Source organism: Enhydra lutris, unplaced genomic scaffold, assembly GCF_002288905.1.
Source record: "Enhydra lutris kenyoni isolate GAN:26980312 unplaced genomic scaffold, ASM228890v2 scaffoldscaffold35, whole genome shotgun sequence".
Lineage (NCBI taxonomy): Eukaryota > Metazoa > Chordata > Mammalia > Carnivora > Mustelidae > Enhydra > Enhydra lutris.
The window spans coordinates 14,731,828-14,750,777 of NW_019154119.1; the positions used below are offsets into that span (position 1 = coordinate 14,731,828).

Sequence of the window (18,950 nt, forward strand, 5' to 3'; positions counted from 1 at the left end):
CCTGTCAGCTGCTGACTCTCCAGCATATCCTGCCCTACAGCTCCTGACTCTCCATCGGTGCCGCAAGGGGCCATGGCCAGGACCAGCTGAATTTCCCCTGAGACACCTCCCCGGCCGTGTGCCCCCAGCTGTGAAGAATCCCCTGGCTGCCAGGCCAGAGTCAGCGAGGGCACCCGCTGACCCCCCAAGAACACTGGATCTTCCCATTCCCGTTTTCCCTTAGCTCATGCTCTGACCTCTTCCTGGAACACCCTTCCCATCCTCTCCTCCTTTTCAAATTTGTCTACTTTTGGGGCCCATGTCAGCCCTCCTTCCTCCACGGAGCCCAGATCTGTCCACCCCATCATGAGTCTTCCATCCTTTGGCATTTAAGGGAAAGGATGAGGTCAAAACGGACATTTCTGAGCCCCTTCCATGGGCCTAGTGTTTGCTCACACGTGCCTTCTCTAATCTTCAAGGTTTGCTCTTTCCCAGAAGAGGAGACAAGCTCAGGGAGGATCCCGTGGCCAGGAGGAAGTGGAGCGTGACAGGGAGGGGACTTACCTGTGAGTCTGCGTCACGTCACCCCAGCCACGGTGGGGACCCCTCTGGACAGAACTTTCTCCCCTTGGCTCCTCTTCGGCTACACATTGGCAAGGACAAAGCCTGGGAAAAAAGTCACATCAGGTGGGGTTTTTTTTTTTTTCCATTAATAAACCTAATTTTTCTAGAGTAGTTTAGGTTGATCTGCAAATTTGATCTGAAAGTACAGAGAGTTCTCATATACTGTGTTCCCATATAGACACACCTTCCCCACGATCATCATCCCGGCACCTGATCAGTCCAATTCTTACAGCTGGGGTGAACCTACACTGACATCACTGTCACCCCAAGTCCACTGTTGACATGAGGGTTCATTACTGGTGTGGTGTGGTCTGTGGTTTCTACCTTTTCAGTAGCACACAGAGTGTTTCACTGCCCTAAAAATCCTCTGGACCCCACCTGTTCATCCCTCCTGCCCTCCGTGTCTTTCCGTGGTCTGAGAGCTCATTTCTTTCTAGCGCTGACTGCTATTCCGTCGTCTGGAAGGACCACAGCCTGTTCATCCATTCATCTATGGAAGAATGTCTGAGTTGCTCCCAAGTTTGGGCAGTTCTGACTACAGCTGCTACCATCCTCAGTATGCACGTAAGGTTTGTGTGTAGGCATAAGTTTCCAACTCCTTTGGGTAAAGACCAAGGAGCACAATTGCTGGATCATATGGTAAGAGTATGTTCAGCTTTGTAAGAAACCGCCAAACTGTCTTCCAAAGTGGTTGCACCCTCTGCATCCCCCAGTGGTGTGCGAACGTTCCTGCTGCTCCCGGCCTCGTCAGCATCGGGCACTGTCAGGGTTCCAGACGTTCGCCGTCCTATCAGAGGTGTAGGGGTACCTCGTGGTGGTTGTAATTTGCGTCTCTCTGATTCCTTATGATGTGGAGCATCTTTTCCTATGTTTGCTTGTGTGTCTTCTTTGCTGAGGTGTCTGCAAAGGTCTTTGGCCCATTTTTTAACCGAGTTGTTGGTTTTCTTATAGTTGAGCTTGAAGGGTTCTGTGCGTATTTTGGATAAGAGTCCTTTATCATATACATACGCTAGATCCATCAAGGTCCCAGTAGAAAACAGACAGGACGCTTGAGCTGAGTCCTTATGGAAGTCCATCCAGGAGACTGTTGACAAGATATGGGCAGACCTGAGGAAGACCGCCGGGGGGCAGTGACAAGTCCAGCACCAGCCAGAGGAGGGGCCAAGGCCAGGCTGGGCTGGGGAAAGGAGAAGGGGGCGGGGCCTGAGCCCAGGTGCAGATTGCGGGGGGATCACCCCCGAAAGCGTCCACTTCCTAACCCCCAAAACCTGTGTCCATGTCACATCCTGGAGGTCACATTACATGGCAAAGAGAAATTAAGGTTGCTGGTTGGCTGGGCTTAAAATGGGGAGGATTATCTCCAAACAATCACCCAGACCGTCCTCTAGCTTTCCCACTGCAGAGCTTGGAACACACCTGTCACCACTGCCTGTCACCGCAATCTCTGTCCTTGCTGTGTATATCAGGTGGGCCCGATATAATCACAGGGTCTTTAAAAGAAGAAGGGGAAGGCAGGAGAGAGGCAGAAACAGCAGCATAGGAGCGATCCGGCATGACCTTGCTGACTTGGAGAAGGAGGAGACCACATCAATGGCGCTGGCAGCTTGCCACAACCGGAAGGCAAGGACACAGGTTCTCTGCTAGGGCTTCCAGAAGGAACACACTCTACCCTGCCAACACCTTAATGGTAGCCCCGCCAGACCTGTATTTCTGATCTACTGAACTTCGAGACACTTACTTTGCATCGTCTGAAGCCACTTGACGGCAGACATGGAAGGCGGGGAGCACACGAAGTAGCTGGAGGAGAGCCCTGCAGGGGTTTTGGTGGAGGGTGCCAAGGGTGGGGGCCAGTCCCTGGTAATCCAGTGGGGGGGGGGAGTGAAAAGAACAAAATTTTCAACTCTCTCCTCCCAGTTTCTCATTGTCACCATGTGCTGAACCCAAGAGGAAGCCAGAGAGCTCAGGGCAGAGCTGAGAAGAATGAAAAACAGATATGGAAATGCATAATGAAAGAGGGGTGTGTGTGTGTGTGTGTGTGTGTGTGTGTGTGTGTGTGTGTGTGTGTGTCCTATGTGCCTGCCTAGCTCTCTCTCTCTCACCCACACACTCTGTGGTTGCTGTGAAGGTAAACTCTGTTTCTCCAAGTCAGAAAATCACACCGTGACTCAATCCTGGAGTGAGGGAAACAGGCATTAACTCTTCTTTTTTAAGGTTCAAGTAGCAAATAATCTCTCCCGGTCATCAGCTGGCACTAGGATCCAAAGCTGCATAGGGACTGGAAGCTATGTTAGCACAGCGAAGTATTACAAACTGGGAGGCTCCAACAATAGAAACTCAGTTGCTCACAGTTCTGGAGGCTGGAAGTGATGAACTCTCTCCCTGGCGAGCATCTCACCGTGTCCTCAGATGGCGGAGAGAGAGGGAGCTCTCTGGTACCACCACTTGCAAGGACACTAATCCTATGGGAGCAGGGCCCCACCCTTCTGACCTCATTTAACCCTAAATACTTCCTTACTCCTAATACAGTCACACTGGGGCGTAGGCTTCAGCATATGAATTGAGGGAAGAGGGACATAAAGCAGTCCATAGCAGAAGCCCTTTTGATTGTATCTTGCTTATAACAGGCAAGAAATTCAGGAATCTGGGCACACAAAGCAAGCAAAGGGTCTTGGCCTCAGACACCCTAGGTTCTGGCCAGGAAGCCTCGTTAATACTTTACATGATTGACCTGACAGCCCAAAACATCATCTCTCCATCTCTGGCATCCCTGGGCTCAGAAGTGCTGACCTTCTACATACATGGTGGGTCCCTCTAGCACGGACTGGTTCTGAGTTATTGGCTGCATAGTTCGAGGTGAAATCATTTAGCCTGGCCTGGGGCTCAACGGGAGAGCCAAGATTTGGATTCTAACATAGACATGGAGGATATCAGGGATCAGAGTCTAAGGACTGCAAATGAGATATACAAACAGAGAGTACGTCGGTCACTCTGCTGTGGTCCCCTGGGTGAAGAGAGAAATTGTGAGCACTCTGACATGGCCACAGGGGGAACTCACGGCGGGAGTCAATGGGGCCGATTCCTCCTCACTTCCACATTAACTGCATTTTGCCGGCTGCCTCTGACCTGACTGGAGGGGCTCATCCATCAAAGACACCGAGGAAACTCTCCTCTTTCTACATGACAGAGGACGCTTACCTAGAGCGGTCCTAAAACAGCGGCAATAGCTCGTTCACCTCCTGGACAGCCCCACCAGTGCCACAAGTGAAAAACCAAGAACCGCTCCCTTTGTCTTTGAGCTTCTCTAACATGTAGGAGTTAAGGTTGGACTCCCGTAGCGACAGCCTGGGGACCCCAGTCCTGAAGACTCCTGTCTGCTCAGTGCTCTCACACAGGAGTAAGAGGCTGATGGCTCGCTGGAGACATACAGCTAGTGAACGGCAGTGCTGGGACTCCTAGACACCTCTCCTGATCCCAAACCCACTGTCTTCTCCACTGTTCCATCCTAGACCTTGGGAGACGGAGTATTTGGAGAAGTTCTCTGAAAGGAAGCAGGAACTCAGGACTTCCTGAGCTACATGAAACCCAGTAAAGAGTTAAAAATTTATTTATTTTGCTTCAAAGAAAATTTGTCTTAAACTCATGAATGGAATCCTTGTTGTGGACTGAATCATGCCCCCCCAAAATCCACTTGTTGCCTCCTTAGCCCACAATGTGACTGTAAGATTATCTATCTGGATGGAAGATTAAACCATCAGTGGAACATGGCGATTTTGCCAAAGACAAAAAAATCAGGAGACCTGGGTTTGGCTCTAGTAAGTACCAGGGGTTCTAAGTACAAGATAATTAAGGGCCTTTTAACTCTAAAGTTCTGGCATTTACAAGGGTTAAGGAGAGAGACCAATGAAAGGTTTTAAAGCATGTTAACACACTTCACTTCCTCACCCTGCTCCATGGGAACAACATCTTAAAACCCCAGGAAAGCCTGATACCCTAAGGACGCATCTATCGGTGCCCAGCGAATCCCCGGAGCATGTTCCTGGGGTGCTCAAACAGCCCTTCAGCAAGAAGAGTACCAGCTGCAAAGTGGCCAAGTTCGGGCAAGTCCTTGGGCAGCTGTCTCTGGGACTCCACGCACACAGCAGCACAGCAGAACCCGGTCAGGTGCATGGGACCCGCGGGGTGCCTCTTTAGGCTGAAGGTTTGGAGCTTTCTCACAGATTGGCTCATTTAATCTTCAAGGTGATTCTGCAGTGGAGAGATTCTGCAGTGTAGATAATATTTTCTTAAATGCAGACATGGACTGAGAAGTTAAAAAACTTGCCCAACTTCACACAGCTGGTAAGTCAGGCCCAACCCCTCTGTATGCCTCCCACCCAGCACCCGGTGCTCCCGTGGGTTGAACTGAACCGAGAAATGTAAACGCAGCAACGGGCTTACACTCTCTGTCCTGTCCCGCCGGGGAGTTTGCTCAGGGGCACCCTCCCGGGGGGCGGGTCCTCCCATTCTGGAGGTTCCAGGAGAGGAGGAGGCGCTTGCTCTCCTCCCTGGGCAGCTCGCCCAGTCTGCGCCCAGTGAGAGGGAGGGAGCGCCGGCCGCGGGAGCGGGATGGAGAGTAGCAGCCCGCGGCCCCCGAGGCCCAGCTCGGGTCCCGCGCTGAGCCTGGACGCCCGGCTGGGCGTGGACACGCGCCTCTGGGCCAAGGTGCTGTTCACCGCGCTCTACTCGCTCATCTTCGCCCTGGGCGCGGCGGGCAATGCGCTGTCCGTGCACGTGGTGCTGAAGGGGCGCGCCGGGCCCCCGGGGCGCCTGCGCTACCACGTGCTCAGCCTGGCGCTCTCCGGGCTGCTGCTGCTGCTGGTCAGCGTGCCCATGGAGCTCTACAACTTCGTGTGGTTCCACTACCCCTGGGTGTTCGGCGACCTGGGCTGCCGCGCTTACTACTTCGTGCGCGAGCTGTGCGCCTACACCACCGTGCTGAGCGTAGCCGGCCTGAGCGCCGAGCGCTGCCTGGCTGTGTGCCAGCCCCTGCGCGCCCGCCGCCTGCTGTCGCCGCGTCGGACCCGCCGCCTGCTGTCGCTCATCTGGGCCGTCTCCCTCGGCCTCGCCCTACCCATGGCAATCATCATGGGGCAGAAGTACGAGCTGGAGACGGCTGGCGGGGAGCCGGAGCCTGCCTCGCGCGTGTGCACCGTGCTGGTGAGCCGCGCCACGCTCCAGGTTTTCATTCAGGTAAGGGGGAGGGAGGCTAACGGGCCTGTGTTTTCACTTCCAATATTCGCGACCGCCCCCCACCCCGGAAATGTGGGTCTCACTGCCCCATTTTAGGAAGGATCGGGACGGGGCTTGGCAAAGATAGAGGCACTAAGAGAAGTTCAGATTTGAATTCAAAACTAACTCTGAAAGTCTGCGTTCTTCCCAGTGTTACAGGAGTAGTGACCAAACATCACTGGGCAAAATAATTGTGGGGGAGGGGAGACTGTAAAAATATAGATTTCATAACCCATTCCAGCTTTCTACTTTTTTTTTTAATCATCAAAACTAACCACCTTTATTCAGCCTCACTGCAGAATATCCAGCTTAAAGAGATTTTGTGGAGATACAAAAGAGAGGCCTGAATATTCAATATTAATGAAGAATTTCAGAAGAAATACATGTATTAATTGTAGCCTTGGCAAGAATTTGGAAAATTTTAAGTTAAACCTGATTAGAAAACCTTCCACTTGGCTTCAGAAGTTACTGACTATGGTCACTATGGGGAATTACTCAGAAGCCACAAGGTAGAATCGCTAAGTTTTAAAAATCCACTTCATATATCAGACATGTTCGTGGGTTGTCAAATTCTTTACCCAAATCTGGACATGATGATAAAAAAGACAAGAACAAAAGCAAACACACAGCAGGCAGAACAGTAATGGCACTAAGGAAACTCGTCATGCGGGGACTCCAGGCAGTAGTCAGAAGGAGGGGACCCACTGAAATAGTGGGAGCTCGCATCGGGCTCTCTGCTCCGCGGGGAGCCTGCTTCCTCCTCTCCCTCTCTGCTTGCCTCTCTGCCTACTTGTGATATCTGTCAAATAAATAAATAAAATCTTTAAAAAAAATTTTTTTTAAAGTGAAATAGTGGGAGCTGCTCCTCCTAGCACATCAGGTCAACTAGTCATGACCTGAGACCTCATGGGTCCAGTCCACACGTTGTTCCCCCATGCCAGCCCAAGCACATCACCGCCACAGAACCACATATCCAGAGCACCCCTCGACCTCCCAGCAGCCTCTACGCAGATTCTGAGCAGCAGCAGAATGATCTAGCTGAACAGTCGGAGCCCCACAGCTCCTGCCTAAGGTCTAACTGTGCAGCTCCCTTCTGCGCCCTGGTGTGGCCGTGGCAATGAACCAGCAACCACATGCTCAAAAGGCTTGGGAGCCAAGGCCTACCAGTCTTCACAGACTACAGTGGTAGCTTCCAGGCTGCACCTATTTTGGAGTCGGGCTTAGGACGGGGAGAGAGCCCAGCAAGGTCTGTGCTGTGAATATGCAGCTTGAATACTTTATGTGGTGCAAACTGACTAATGCAATAGAAACTGAAATGCACCAGGGGCAAGTTTTTGAAATGCGTAGTGAATTCCTTCACAGTAACAGTATTCGTCAACAAATGTTGAAGAATATTTATATTCCTATATAATATTAATATTTATATTTATCAAATATTTTTTCTTTGAAGAATACTTACATTCTTATGTATTAGTATTTATATTTATAAAGTATTTTTATAAATATTTATATTTATAAATAAATTTTTTAAATGTTTAACCTGAGACATACAGTCTATGTTAACACAACAAGGTAGCCAAACTCATATTAAGATTATTTCGGTGCACCTTCTTTTTCAGTGCCTTATCGCTCGTGGTCCTTATCTATGTGCTTTTTGACCACCAAAAAAAAAAAAAATTGCTCATAGTTATTGAAAGTACAAAAAACTGTATAGTACTTCAAAGGTCCCAAAGATTAATTACTAACTGATGAATATATTTTTTACCTTCCATTTCTGTCTTGGCTGGTATTAAAGTTATAATTTGATTATAAGTATGTTGCTGCTGATAAAGCCCCTGCCTGGTTTTGCAACTAACTAAAATGATTGTCACTCAGTGTTTTATTTATCTCTTAGTGCTGCCGATTTGTGAGCACACATCAAGAAAAGAGCATGAGTGAAAACTCCTTAAAAAGCTACAGCACCCAACCCAGATATTTTCTACCGATTTTAAAGTGTTATTAAACGCTTTAAAGTGTTACTAAAATGTTTCAGCATCTGCCTTTGGCTCAGGTCATGATCCCAGAGTCCTGAGATTAAGCCTCACATCGGACTCGCTGCTCAGCGGAGAACCTGCTTCTCCCTCCCTCTCCCCCTGTTCCTTCTCTCACTCGCTCACTCTCTCAAATAAATCTTTTTTTTTTTTTTAACAGAAAAAAAGTGAAAAGAACATAACATTCAGTTTACGGGCACCTGGCTGGCTCAGTCGATTAAGGGTTGGACTCTCCATTTCAGCTCAGGTTGTGATCCTGGGGTTCAAGCCTCCTGTGGGACCCTATACTCAGCACAAAAATCTGCTTGAGGATTCTTTCTTTCCCACTCCCCCTCTGTCCCTATCAAAATAAATAAATAGATCTTTAAAAAAACAATAATAAAATCTTAAAGTGTTCCATTTAAAAGAAAATGTTCACACAGAACCAATAAGGAAAAACCCTACAACACATACACTTTGAATTTTTTTTTAAGATTTTGTTCATTTATTTATTTGAGAGAGAGGGAGAGAGCACGAGCACGGGGAAGAACAGAGGGGGAAGAAACTCAGGCAGACTCTGCTCTCTGTGCGGAGCGTGACATGGGACCTCATCCCACAACCCCAAGATATGACCTGAGCTGAAACTGAGAATCAGACCTTCCACCAACTGAACCATCCAGGTGCCCCATAAACCTTGAATTTTAAAAATTAAACATAAAAAAAAACAAGGTATTATATAATAAGCTTGTTTTCGATAAGTCAAAAAATATCAACTAATAACTATGTTACAAGGCTTGTAACATAAAACATCTGTTCCCCTTACGGCCCCTTCACACTCTGGTTTATATTCTCCTGTTGAGGGGCAGCTTCTGTCCTCCTTAGCTCTAGCTGCTCTTTGCCTACATATTTCTAAAGAACACGCCTGCTTGACTTCGCAGTTTTTTCATTTTATGCAGTGTCTTCTCACTGGAGAGAAAGAGCATCCTGCTGTCTCACACGGCCACCCTCCCCTCCTCGTCCCACATCCACACACGTTTCTCACCACTCCTCCGGGGCAATTACGGCAGGGTATAATAAGGTTCGTCTTACACTCAGTACTTGCGTACTGCAGCTATGCTAAACATTCTTCACAGATGAAACGTCACATATTTCCATTATAGCTCCTTCCCCATGTTACGTTTGCTTCCTTGCCACCAACAATGATCTTTTTTCAATTGGCTTAGTTTCCTGTGATCTATTTCTCATGCATGTTTTACTCCTCTACTAGAAGTATAAATACTATCTCAGTACATCCAGACCCATTCGGGCAACTGTCAGTCGCATCCTCCTGTCGCCCCTGGAGCCCGTGCTCCTGCTCCAATCTAGCTGGATGTGCAGCCGCATCTCCCATCACCCTGCTCTTCTGCCATGGACCCTATTTTTGGATCCTGGGTATCTCTTTATTGGTTTACAACCTTATTTTGATGGAACACATGCTCTCGTAACCTCCTGTGACCTGAGAAAAGGTCCACAGGAGAAAAAAAAAGTGCAATTCTGCATGTCTGAAAATGTTCCAGATTATGGCCAGGCACAGAATTCCTCACAAGTTGTAAAGCATCACTCCACTGTTTTCCAGCTCCCACTGCTGCCTTAAAGAAGTCCAATACCATTCTGGTTCCCCACCTTCGTATGTGCTCTGTCTTATCCCTCTGGAAGTTTTCAAGGTCTTCTTTACTCACAGCATGCTCGAAGTCCCAAGAACATGCCTTGATGTGGACTTATTTTCATCCTTGGGCCCTCAAGCAGCATTTCAATCTGGAAGCTTGTCCCTCACTCTTAGAAAAACTTTCTTCAATGTGGTTTATTTTAAAAAATGATTTGCTCCCCTTTGTTTTCTCTATTTGCTTTCTGGAACCCACTGTTACTTAGACCATGAGTGTCCTCAACTAATCCCAAATGTTCTTGTTGTCTCTCCTATTTTTATTGTACTTTCCCATCTTTCTGAGAAGCTTCTCAACCTTATCTTGTAGCCCTGCTGTCGTCCCCCCACCCCACTCCTGCTGCTGCAGATTCCTGGGCCCTGGGCACAGCCTGATGGCCAGAGCATCACAGAGCCTTGGGGCCACCACCATAAGCCATGGAATTACCTTTACAGGTGAATGTGCTGGTATCCTTCGTGCTCCCCTTGGCATTAACTGCCTTCCTGAACGGGGTCACTGTGAGCCACCTGGTGGCCCTCTGCTCCCAGGTGCCGTCCACTTCCACCCCAGCCAGCCCCACCCCCAGCCACATGGAGCTAACAAGTGAGGAGAGGAGGACGCTCCCCCTGGGGGGCCGGGCCAGCCTGGTGCAACACAAGGACTCCAGCCGTCTCCGCCGTCTCCAGCACAGCGTCCAGGTTCTCAGTTAAGTACTCAGTAACACTGTCCTGAGCAAAGGAGCAGGGGCTCCAGGGATGCCTCCCCTAACCCCTGACCAAGTGACCTTGAGCAAGTTGCTACCTCTCTCCAGGCCTCACTTTTTCTCTATGCCTTAGGGGAATTGTATGATCACCAACAGGCTTCCATAAGGTTTGGTGGTATGACGAAAGGCTAGAATGCAAATTCTGTACATGAAACCCCCATCTGCTCCAGGGAGTAACGCATATAGACAATCAGATTCCCAGTTGGTTTTCAGGGAGGGAGTCCAGCCTATGAGTGAATATAAGAAGCAGCTATATTTAGGGACAGTCTGGGAGTGGAAAACTCAGGCCAGCTGAGTTCCCCACCAACTCCTTGCTTTCCTTGATACAACATTGATTGTTGGTTGGTTTTTCTAAGTCTCTAGGTCAACTTGGCCTCTAGGGCAGACATTAAGAGGCACAGGAAAACAGGTCTTTCCCAACATCTGCAGTAATGCAGGTGCTCGCTAAGGTCTGGGAAGACTGAATGAGATCAGGGTCTGCTCTCATCAATGCCCCCAGTGTTGTCCATAGGACAGCCATACAAATCTAAGTGTCATGTGACATGACAAGAACAGAGGCAGCCCATGATGTGCCTGGACTTTCTTCCACAGACAACAGGTAGCACAGAGACTCAATGTCCAAGAATGCACGGAGATTTCCTTCGGAGATAGGTTTTACTCTGCAGTCTCTGGAGTGTAGGCTATGCTTCTCCAGCTTCCGTGTGCATGAGAACAGTGTGGAGCGTTGTAAAACACAGACTGCCGGGCCCCAATCCAGAGATTCTGATTCTGTAGCTCTGGGTGGGCCCGAGACTCTGCATTTCTACAAAGCTCCCAGTTGATGTCGATGTCCTGCTCCAGAAGACACACAGGACAACAAAATGGATTTACCAGTCATGGCAGGTGTAGAGGAGTGGATGGAAGGGGTAGGAGGTTAGGGACAAAGGGGTGAATTGGGAGACGGCTCTCACAGTCTGGTGGAGGGGAGATATGAGCCCCTTGGGTGGGACAGTAGAGGTGAGGAGGGAGGAATGGAGAGATGCAAGGAAAGAGCTTTTTAATAGATTGGATCTGGGGGTAATGGAATTATCAACAGACAATCTGGCTTATGCGTTGAGCACTAGACGGATGGTGGAGTACCAGTCAATCAGCAAAAGGAACAGAAGAGGCTTATGACATTTAAGTTCAGTTGTCTCTGCAGTTAGACAATCAGGTGGGAATATCTAGTCCTGGTTTGAGAGTATATTCTGGTGGTCAGGAGGAGGTTATAGAGGTTGTAGAAGTTTCTAGAAGCATGTCAGTGTACAGGTGGGGGTTAAAGTAGGTATTCACCCAGACATCAGGGTACCATCAAGTTTGGCTACAGATCCAGATAAGAATGTGTCCGATAGCCTCAAAGTTCCCTCCTAACCTCTGGATTCTGGGAACAAGTTCCAGTGAAATGCTGTGGTCAGCTCGGCATCTTCCTCCCTGGAGATGGTGTAACTGGGAACATTTGCTCTCTGTCGCTCTGTCCTTCCCCACCTGTTCTGCAGGAGCCATTGTGGGTGTGTATGTCGTCTGCTGGATGCCGTACCACGTCCGCAGGCTCATGTACTGCTACGTTTCCGATGACGGGTGGACTGGGTAGGTGCAGCAGAGGGACCCAAGCATGTAGGGAAGGGCCACTGGGCTGGGCCTGGGACTTTCTATGCTCTCCACAGGGATTCCCAGTTGCTGGGTCTTTTGGAACTCTGGCCTCGACTCTAGCTGGTCCTGCCCAGTCTGTGCCCTCAAACCCTCTGAGCTGGGGGTGCAGAACAGGGCATTTTCTAGCAACTTCACTGAACTGATATGGTCATGTGAGTGAGAGGTCTTAATGGTGGTCAAGGCTATGGGCATCCTGACCACAGGATGGAGCGGCCCACAGGTCGGGGGAGCAAGGGGAGGGCCTTGCTATTGCAAAGGGAGGGCAGGAGGCCTCAGAGCCTCACTGAGTCCATGAGCTAAAGGGTCCCTTAGACAGAGACTGACCATATATGTCTTTTGGGTCCCAACTGGAAAAGAGGAGAGAATCTACTGTCTTCCTTTGGGATAGCACTATGCCCCTGATCCTAGGTGGAAGGCAAACATCCAGGGAAAGAGAGATCCATGTAGCCTCCAAGGAAATGGCTGTGCCAACGGAAGCCGCATCCTCAAGAGCTCCTCCTCCTCTTACACACAGAGGCACATGCAAAGCCCTTCCCACGGCTGAGAATCCTGGTGGCGAGGAGCCTGGCTTCTCAGAAAGGCGTTCACTTCTTAGGGAAGCCACATCTCCTGGACCTCACCCAACAGCAGGAGGCCCTCAGCATCTCAGTGGGCTCAGCAATGTCCCCTGAGAGTCGGCACATGCCCTTTTCCCTGTGCAGGGGGCCAGGAACTACATGGGGAACAGGGACTTGGAGGCCGGGTGAAGCAAACCTGCCAAGGGCAGCTGTTAATGGACCATTTATCGAATTCCACCACGCCTCCTGGTAGCAGAAAATGGGCCTTCCTCACCTGCCCTTCGGAGGAGAGAAGCCTTCTCCAGAGAAAGGGGTGGGCGAAGTGAGGAAGTGCAGGTCCTCTAACACGCCCTCCCGGGTTTCTCTTCCAGGGCACTCTACAATTTCTATCACTATTTCTACCTGGTGACGAACACGCTTTTCTACGTTAGTTCAGCCGTGACCCCTGTCCTGTACAACGTCGTGTCCTCCTCCTTCAGAAAACTCTTCCTGAAAGCCCTCGGCTCCCTGTGTCGAGAGCACCACCACATGGAGCCATGACCCCTCGGAGCCCCGGGGACCCTCTGAATGGACCCAGCTCTGGACTCCGGGGATCCCCCCAGACACGCCCACCCAGACGAAACGGAAGACTGAACGAAGAAAACAGTGACTGACGGTTCGGTCACCTAGCATTCTGACGAGCGATGCTCTCACAAGTAACTCGGGCTCTGTAGTCAGATACACTCACCTGGACCCCTGGCCCCACCACTTACCAGCTGTGTGTCTGCAGACGAGTCGCTTCCACGCTGAGCCTTGGTCTTCCCATCTGTGTGATGGAGATGAACAGTACCCAGCTCTTAGAGTTGTTCGAAGATTAAAGTGCTTAGCACGGTGCCTAGTGCATAATAAATAATAAACGTTGGCTGGCATGTTTGTCGTTGTTGTATTATTGCTGTGTGTCACCCTCCTGGAAGTCCGCCACATTCTCCTATGGCTACGTGCTCATCGCTTTGGGCTCGGATGTCCTAAGAATTTCCACCAATGACAGGATGCTGTTCCAGAAGCTTACCGTATTGTCACATCACATGAGCTGTAGTAACTAACCTTCTCCAGTCTGCCCAGCAGGACTCCATGAGCTGTGGGAGGCCCTAGGGCCACCCACTCCCCTCCCCTGGCCTCTGGCTGGAGTGATTGCCTGACGCCAGGCATACAGGGCCACCAGGGGCAGGGGGCGGGGGTGGGCAGAGGACAGTTGTGTCACCTACCCAGAAGTGGCAGGGTGTCAAGCTTCTATTTATTTTGGAGATCCTAGAAATTCACTCATGACCACTGCCATCTTCTACATGGGGAAAACAAAAGCAAAGAGAAGTTAGGGAAGGTCCTTCTCCCACTGCTTAGCAACTCAGGGACCAAAGCTGAGGCTCGGGAGCGAGCAGCAAGGCCCACTGGTACCTCCTGCATCTTCCCAAGAGTCTCATGGCCAAAGAGCAACTGAAAAGAAAGGCTCACCATGAAGGAACTGAGTGAATCACGATCACCCACTCAGTCCACCCAAATCCCACTTATCAGGCCACCATTAAATAACAAGAATAAATCTTATTCAGCAACAAAAACATTGTGGTTGTACTATTCAAAAGGAACATGATACAAAATTACACGGTGATGATATGTAGAAATCATCCAGATACAGAGAAAAGGTCTAGAATGAAGCCCTTAGTGAAAATGATGGGTTTGCTAAGGAGGCACAAGTGACCCAAGGACTGGGGTGGTTTCTGTTTCCTTCATGTCAGGATCTGAGCCTAGTGACACTTGGCATGCAGCAGACAGATGTCTGGTGAAGGGTGGGGAAACCTGGATTGTTTTCTTCTAATCTAAATAACAAATTTCAAATAGAAATTAAGTTCCCCCTATCATCCCATGGGCAGCACCAGCAGTGGCCACAGAGCCCAGACTGTGGGGCGGATCCTCCCTCTGCCACTGATCAGCCGTGTGACTTAAGTTCCTTCACCTGTTTGGGCCTCGTGTCACATCTGTGAAATAGACATTGTAACGATTGTCCCCTGGACTTTAAGAATTAAATGGCATCATAAATATGAAAAAAGCACCAAAAAGAGCTCGGTTAGTAGTGGCTGTCATTAATATAAAGGAAGATCTTGGTTACCAAATGCAAATTATCTTCCTAATTCTCTAAACCTCTTAAGGTCTATTTGTGTGGTTCGCTGGACCACTGGCCTCTTTAGCTAAGATCAAAAGACCCCAAAATTGTTCCTTTCATCAGCCTTAGTCCTACAGCCATGACTTCATCCAGGGCCAGAATTTTAGGAAGCTTCCACCAAACCTTGAAAGATGAAGGATGCGTTGTCCACTGTATGAGTTTCCTGGGACTGCCATAAGAAAGCACCACAGAGTATGTGGCTTAAAACAACAGAAATCTATTTTCTCATAATTTTTAAAGCTACAAGTTCAAAATCAAGGTGTCACCAGGGCCATGCTCCCCAAAGGCTAAAGAAAGCATCCTACTTTTTTTCTTCCAGCTTCTGGTGGTTCCCAGCAATCCTTGGCTTGTAGGTTCATCGTTCCAATCTCTGTCTTGTTGGTCACATGGCAGCCTTCCTCTACTACTTACTCTCTTCTCAAGACACCAGCCATACTGGATTAGGAGCCCACTATTCCAGTATGACTTCATCTCAACTAATTACATGAGCAACAACCTTATTTCCAAATAAGATCACATTCTTAAGTATCCGGGGTTAGGACCTGGATATATTTTCGGGGATGTGATTCAACCCAAAACAGCAACCAAACCCACCCTTCTTAATAGGGTGGATTGCCACCCTTGGGAAAGATCCTTTTATAGAGCAGGAACCAGAGTTAGAGTAGCCAGAGATCCCAAGAGAGAGAAATTAGTACTCGTCAGAGTTAAAGAAAGAAAGGCAAAGGGAAACTGGGACAGTATATTCAGTGAATGACAAATGTAGTCATGGATTCTTGTTTCTTCTCTAAACATGAAGGGCTTGAAAACTCTGCACTGGCTTTCCAACTGTTTTGTTAATTAAAATGCTAATTCCTCCTGAGCTGGGAAGTCTGCCTAAGCAAGTAGACTGAAAAAGAAATGAAAGCCGTCGACATTGGACGTGCCCTTGGTTCACAGTCTTCACTGAAAGAGCTGTCTGCAGATTCTGAAGCTAGATCTGGGAAGTATAATGCAAATCTTGTTATTAAAGGGTTTCTAACTCTTGTTATAAAAGGGTTTCTGAACATTAATGCTGGGATTGCCCAGACTCAGGATGATATATAATGTAATGTATTTGCTATATGCTGGCGTCCAGCATTATCTCCCACAGGTGACCCAATACATCTCTCCCAGTGAAAGAATTTTGGATCCGGACTTTAATCATATAGAGAGCCTTTGGAGCCAATAGTGCCTTTCTAATATGTGACATTTGTTGGAAGTCAATTACTCAAGACAGAAAGCAGCTGAGATGTTAATGGAACTATGCTTACACCTGTAATATGAATCTAGATTTGTTCTGTCTCTTGATAATGTGTGATCTTAGACAAGTCATGCAAACTCGCTGAGCCACAGCTTTTCATCTGTAAGATGGTCCCAATGGTATCTACTTCAGAGTATTGTTGAGTTGATTAAATAATAGGCAATCAGTCACCCAGTTAAATGCCTGGCACCTATTAGGTGCTCAAAAATGTTTGCTACTGACTGTTGCTCATTTCATAGCTAACACATTCTCCAGGGGGCCAAGTGACCTGGCAAAGGAACTGACATCCATGTGAACATTGTTCATACAGCCCAGTTTCTCTTCCTTTACTGCAAGAATTCTCAAATTGCTGTAAGTATTCAGGGAAAAAGAGTCACCATCTATGTATCTATTACTCTTCTCTGGTTTGAGGGTGATTGCTATTTCTGGTCTTGCAGAAGTACAGATTTCCATACCTTCCAATGCTCTGGAATAGTTTTAATTTCATTATGGCAAAATACACCTAAAATTTACCATTAGTGTAATTTAGCACATCCACAATGTAATGCAAACATTGCCTCTGTCTAGTTACAGAACGTTTCCTGGAATTTCTATTCCACAAGAACTCTCTCCTCTTTGGAGGTTACTGACTTTAAATCAAACGTGTTACTGTGTCAGTTGACTCTCATTTCTATTGGTCTTCTGCCTGTATTTCTGGAGCGATGTACTAGTCTCCAATCATGGTCATGCAACTATCCCATCATTACCCTATTATTTTCCTGTTCTGGCTTTCTAGATTTCACGGTAGTGCTGGCATATCTACAAAGTTTTGTGACCATTATCATCCCTCTGGATTTAACTTTGAAAAGTATCTCTTCATCCATTAATTTTCTAAAATTTTGAAGCCCAGTCTGTTAGCTTTCTTAACCAGGTCTGAGAGCCTCAATCTGCTATTAGGTGAATTTAATCCATTCATGTTTATTGTGATGAGGAATACATTTGAATGTGTTTCTGCCATCTACTTCATTTACCAAGCTGCTTCTCTCTCCCTTCCCCAGCTTTTTCTTCCCTTATACCACATACACTGGGTTTTTTTGTTTGTTTGTTTGTTTTTGGTGCTGCTTTCCCTTTACTATTTAGATGTTGGACATCCCGAGATTACTGTTGTTTTAACATATATTTAAATGTTCCTTTTCTGCTAACATGTTAATCACTCCTGCCCCCATTAAATCCAGAATTTTAGTTCAATTTCACTCCTTGTCAGTTCCTCCATCACAAGCCACTCCTACCCCCAGCTCTCATGTTGGAAGCACCTAAGACAGAAAAGAGTCCATCAATGGACACAAACACTACTGTTTGCTGGAACCCCGTGCCCTCCTCCTCGAGGCTCCACAGTCTGCTCCACACTCTGCCCTAGCAATGGCCACCTGCTTAGCCCAGGCTGGTGGCATCTCTAAGTGTCGCAGAAGAGCCGGAAGGAACTGGATAGCCCAGTTGCTCCACACTATCATCACCATGACAATTGTTCTAGGTCCCCTTTCCAGCTTCCTTAGCCACTCTGAAGCACACAGCACAGTGACCCAACCAACTGTCTGCGCACATTTCTCTGCATGGTCTGAGCTGTGCTTTGCTTCATTCCTGTTCTGTACACCTAAATTTGTCTGCTTTCCTCTTTCAGGGATTCCTCCATATGTTAATATATGTTTGTTTTTATGGACTTATCATTTCCTTTCCAAAACTGTCTTTTCTGAGATTTTAAGCAGGGAGCCTCTGGAGATCACTGACCACACTATTTCCTCTCAAAATAATGCAATTAATACTCATCAAAGAAACCATAAGTGCACTCTATGTTTTATTTATAAGGCTGGAACAAAGAGGAATGTTTGGGACTTTTTTCAAGTTTAAATTAACTAATAAAATGGGAAGAATAGCACAGAAGCTGCTATTTACAAAAAACAAATATAACTAAAGAAGGTAAGTTTTTATTCCAAGATAGGAATAATGGCATATACAAAGTGATCATTTTATAAACATTGAACAAATCTTTTATACTCATGGGCTCTTTTTATTTGGGGAGGGGAGATTAACTCTTTGGCATCATCTTTTAAAATAATTTCTTCTTGGACTGTTATCCGTCAGAGTGCTTGTAAGAGTCTGACATGGATGTGTTGGAATGCATTCTGATGGCTCTTTTCTGAGTATCTTTAAATTCTTCCTTGAGTTAGAGACACTCCGAAAGCACTGTGGTGCCAGGGCAAGACAGACTCTGGTCCGGGATGCTGAAGTCTACTTGCCCATCCCTCTGCTCCTCTCCTGAACTCTGATCTCGGAGAGGTATAGACTCTCTGTATCTGAACCTTCTCGTCTTCCAAGTGGAGAATAATTGTCCCCATGTGGGCTGCTGGAAGTTGACTAAGCAGGACCCGAACTCTAAAAGCACGTGGTCCAACGCCTGGCCTGTGGGTTGCACTCTCACACGCTGGCTTGATACACATCCCATCAGACAGATGGACCGGGAGCATCATGGAACATTCCTGCTGTCTTCTCTGCTCTGTCCCCTTCTACTCTGATCGGGGCCAAGCACTCATAAGGGAAAACAAGCTATTTAAGGAACCAAAAACTCAGCTTCAATAAATTAGTCAAAAGTTTAGTTCTTACCAACTCTTTTCTATGTCACTTTGGTTGTGTTTGTTATTTCAAAGCAAGCAATTTGGTTCTCTTTCCTTTGTAAGGCAAAGTCTGTCTCTTCAGGTCAACCTCAGCAACCCTAATTCTCTTTCTGAAATGCTTTTTTGTTGTAAAGAAAGAGTCTTTTCACTTTTGCCCTTTCTAAGAGGTAGGGTACTGACCGTCTACTATATTATTTTAATAGAATCTTATGTGCTCTGACGTCAAACCACTTGCTTTATTAGCGTCGATGCCTTTGGGCTAGCTTCTAGAAGAGCAAACTT

The 18,950-nt window shown here is 47.7% G+C and overlaps 1 protein-coding gene across 1 annotated transcript; it reads left to right on the top strand.

Annotated features, from left to right (window-relative positions):
* Positions 1-5,208: 5,208 nt before the first annotated feature.
* On the top strand, positions 5,209-13,450 carry LOC111154196 (neurotensin receptor 2). The gene is made up of 4 exons (XM_022513647.1): positions 5,209-5,832; positions 10,015-10,264; positions 11,837-11,927; positions 12,919-13,450. Exons 1-4 carry the CDS (start codon positions 5,209-5,211, stop codon positions 13,085-13,087), a joined length of 1,134 nt encoding a protein of 377 aa, XP_022369355.1. The 3' UTR covers positions 13,088-13,450.
* Positions 13,451-18,950: the final 5,500 nt, after the last annotated feature.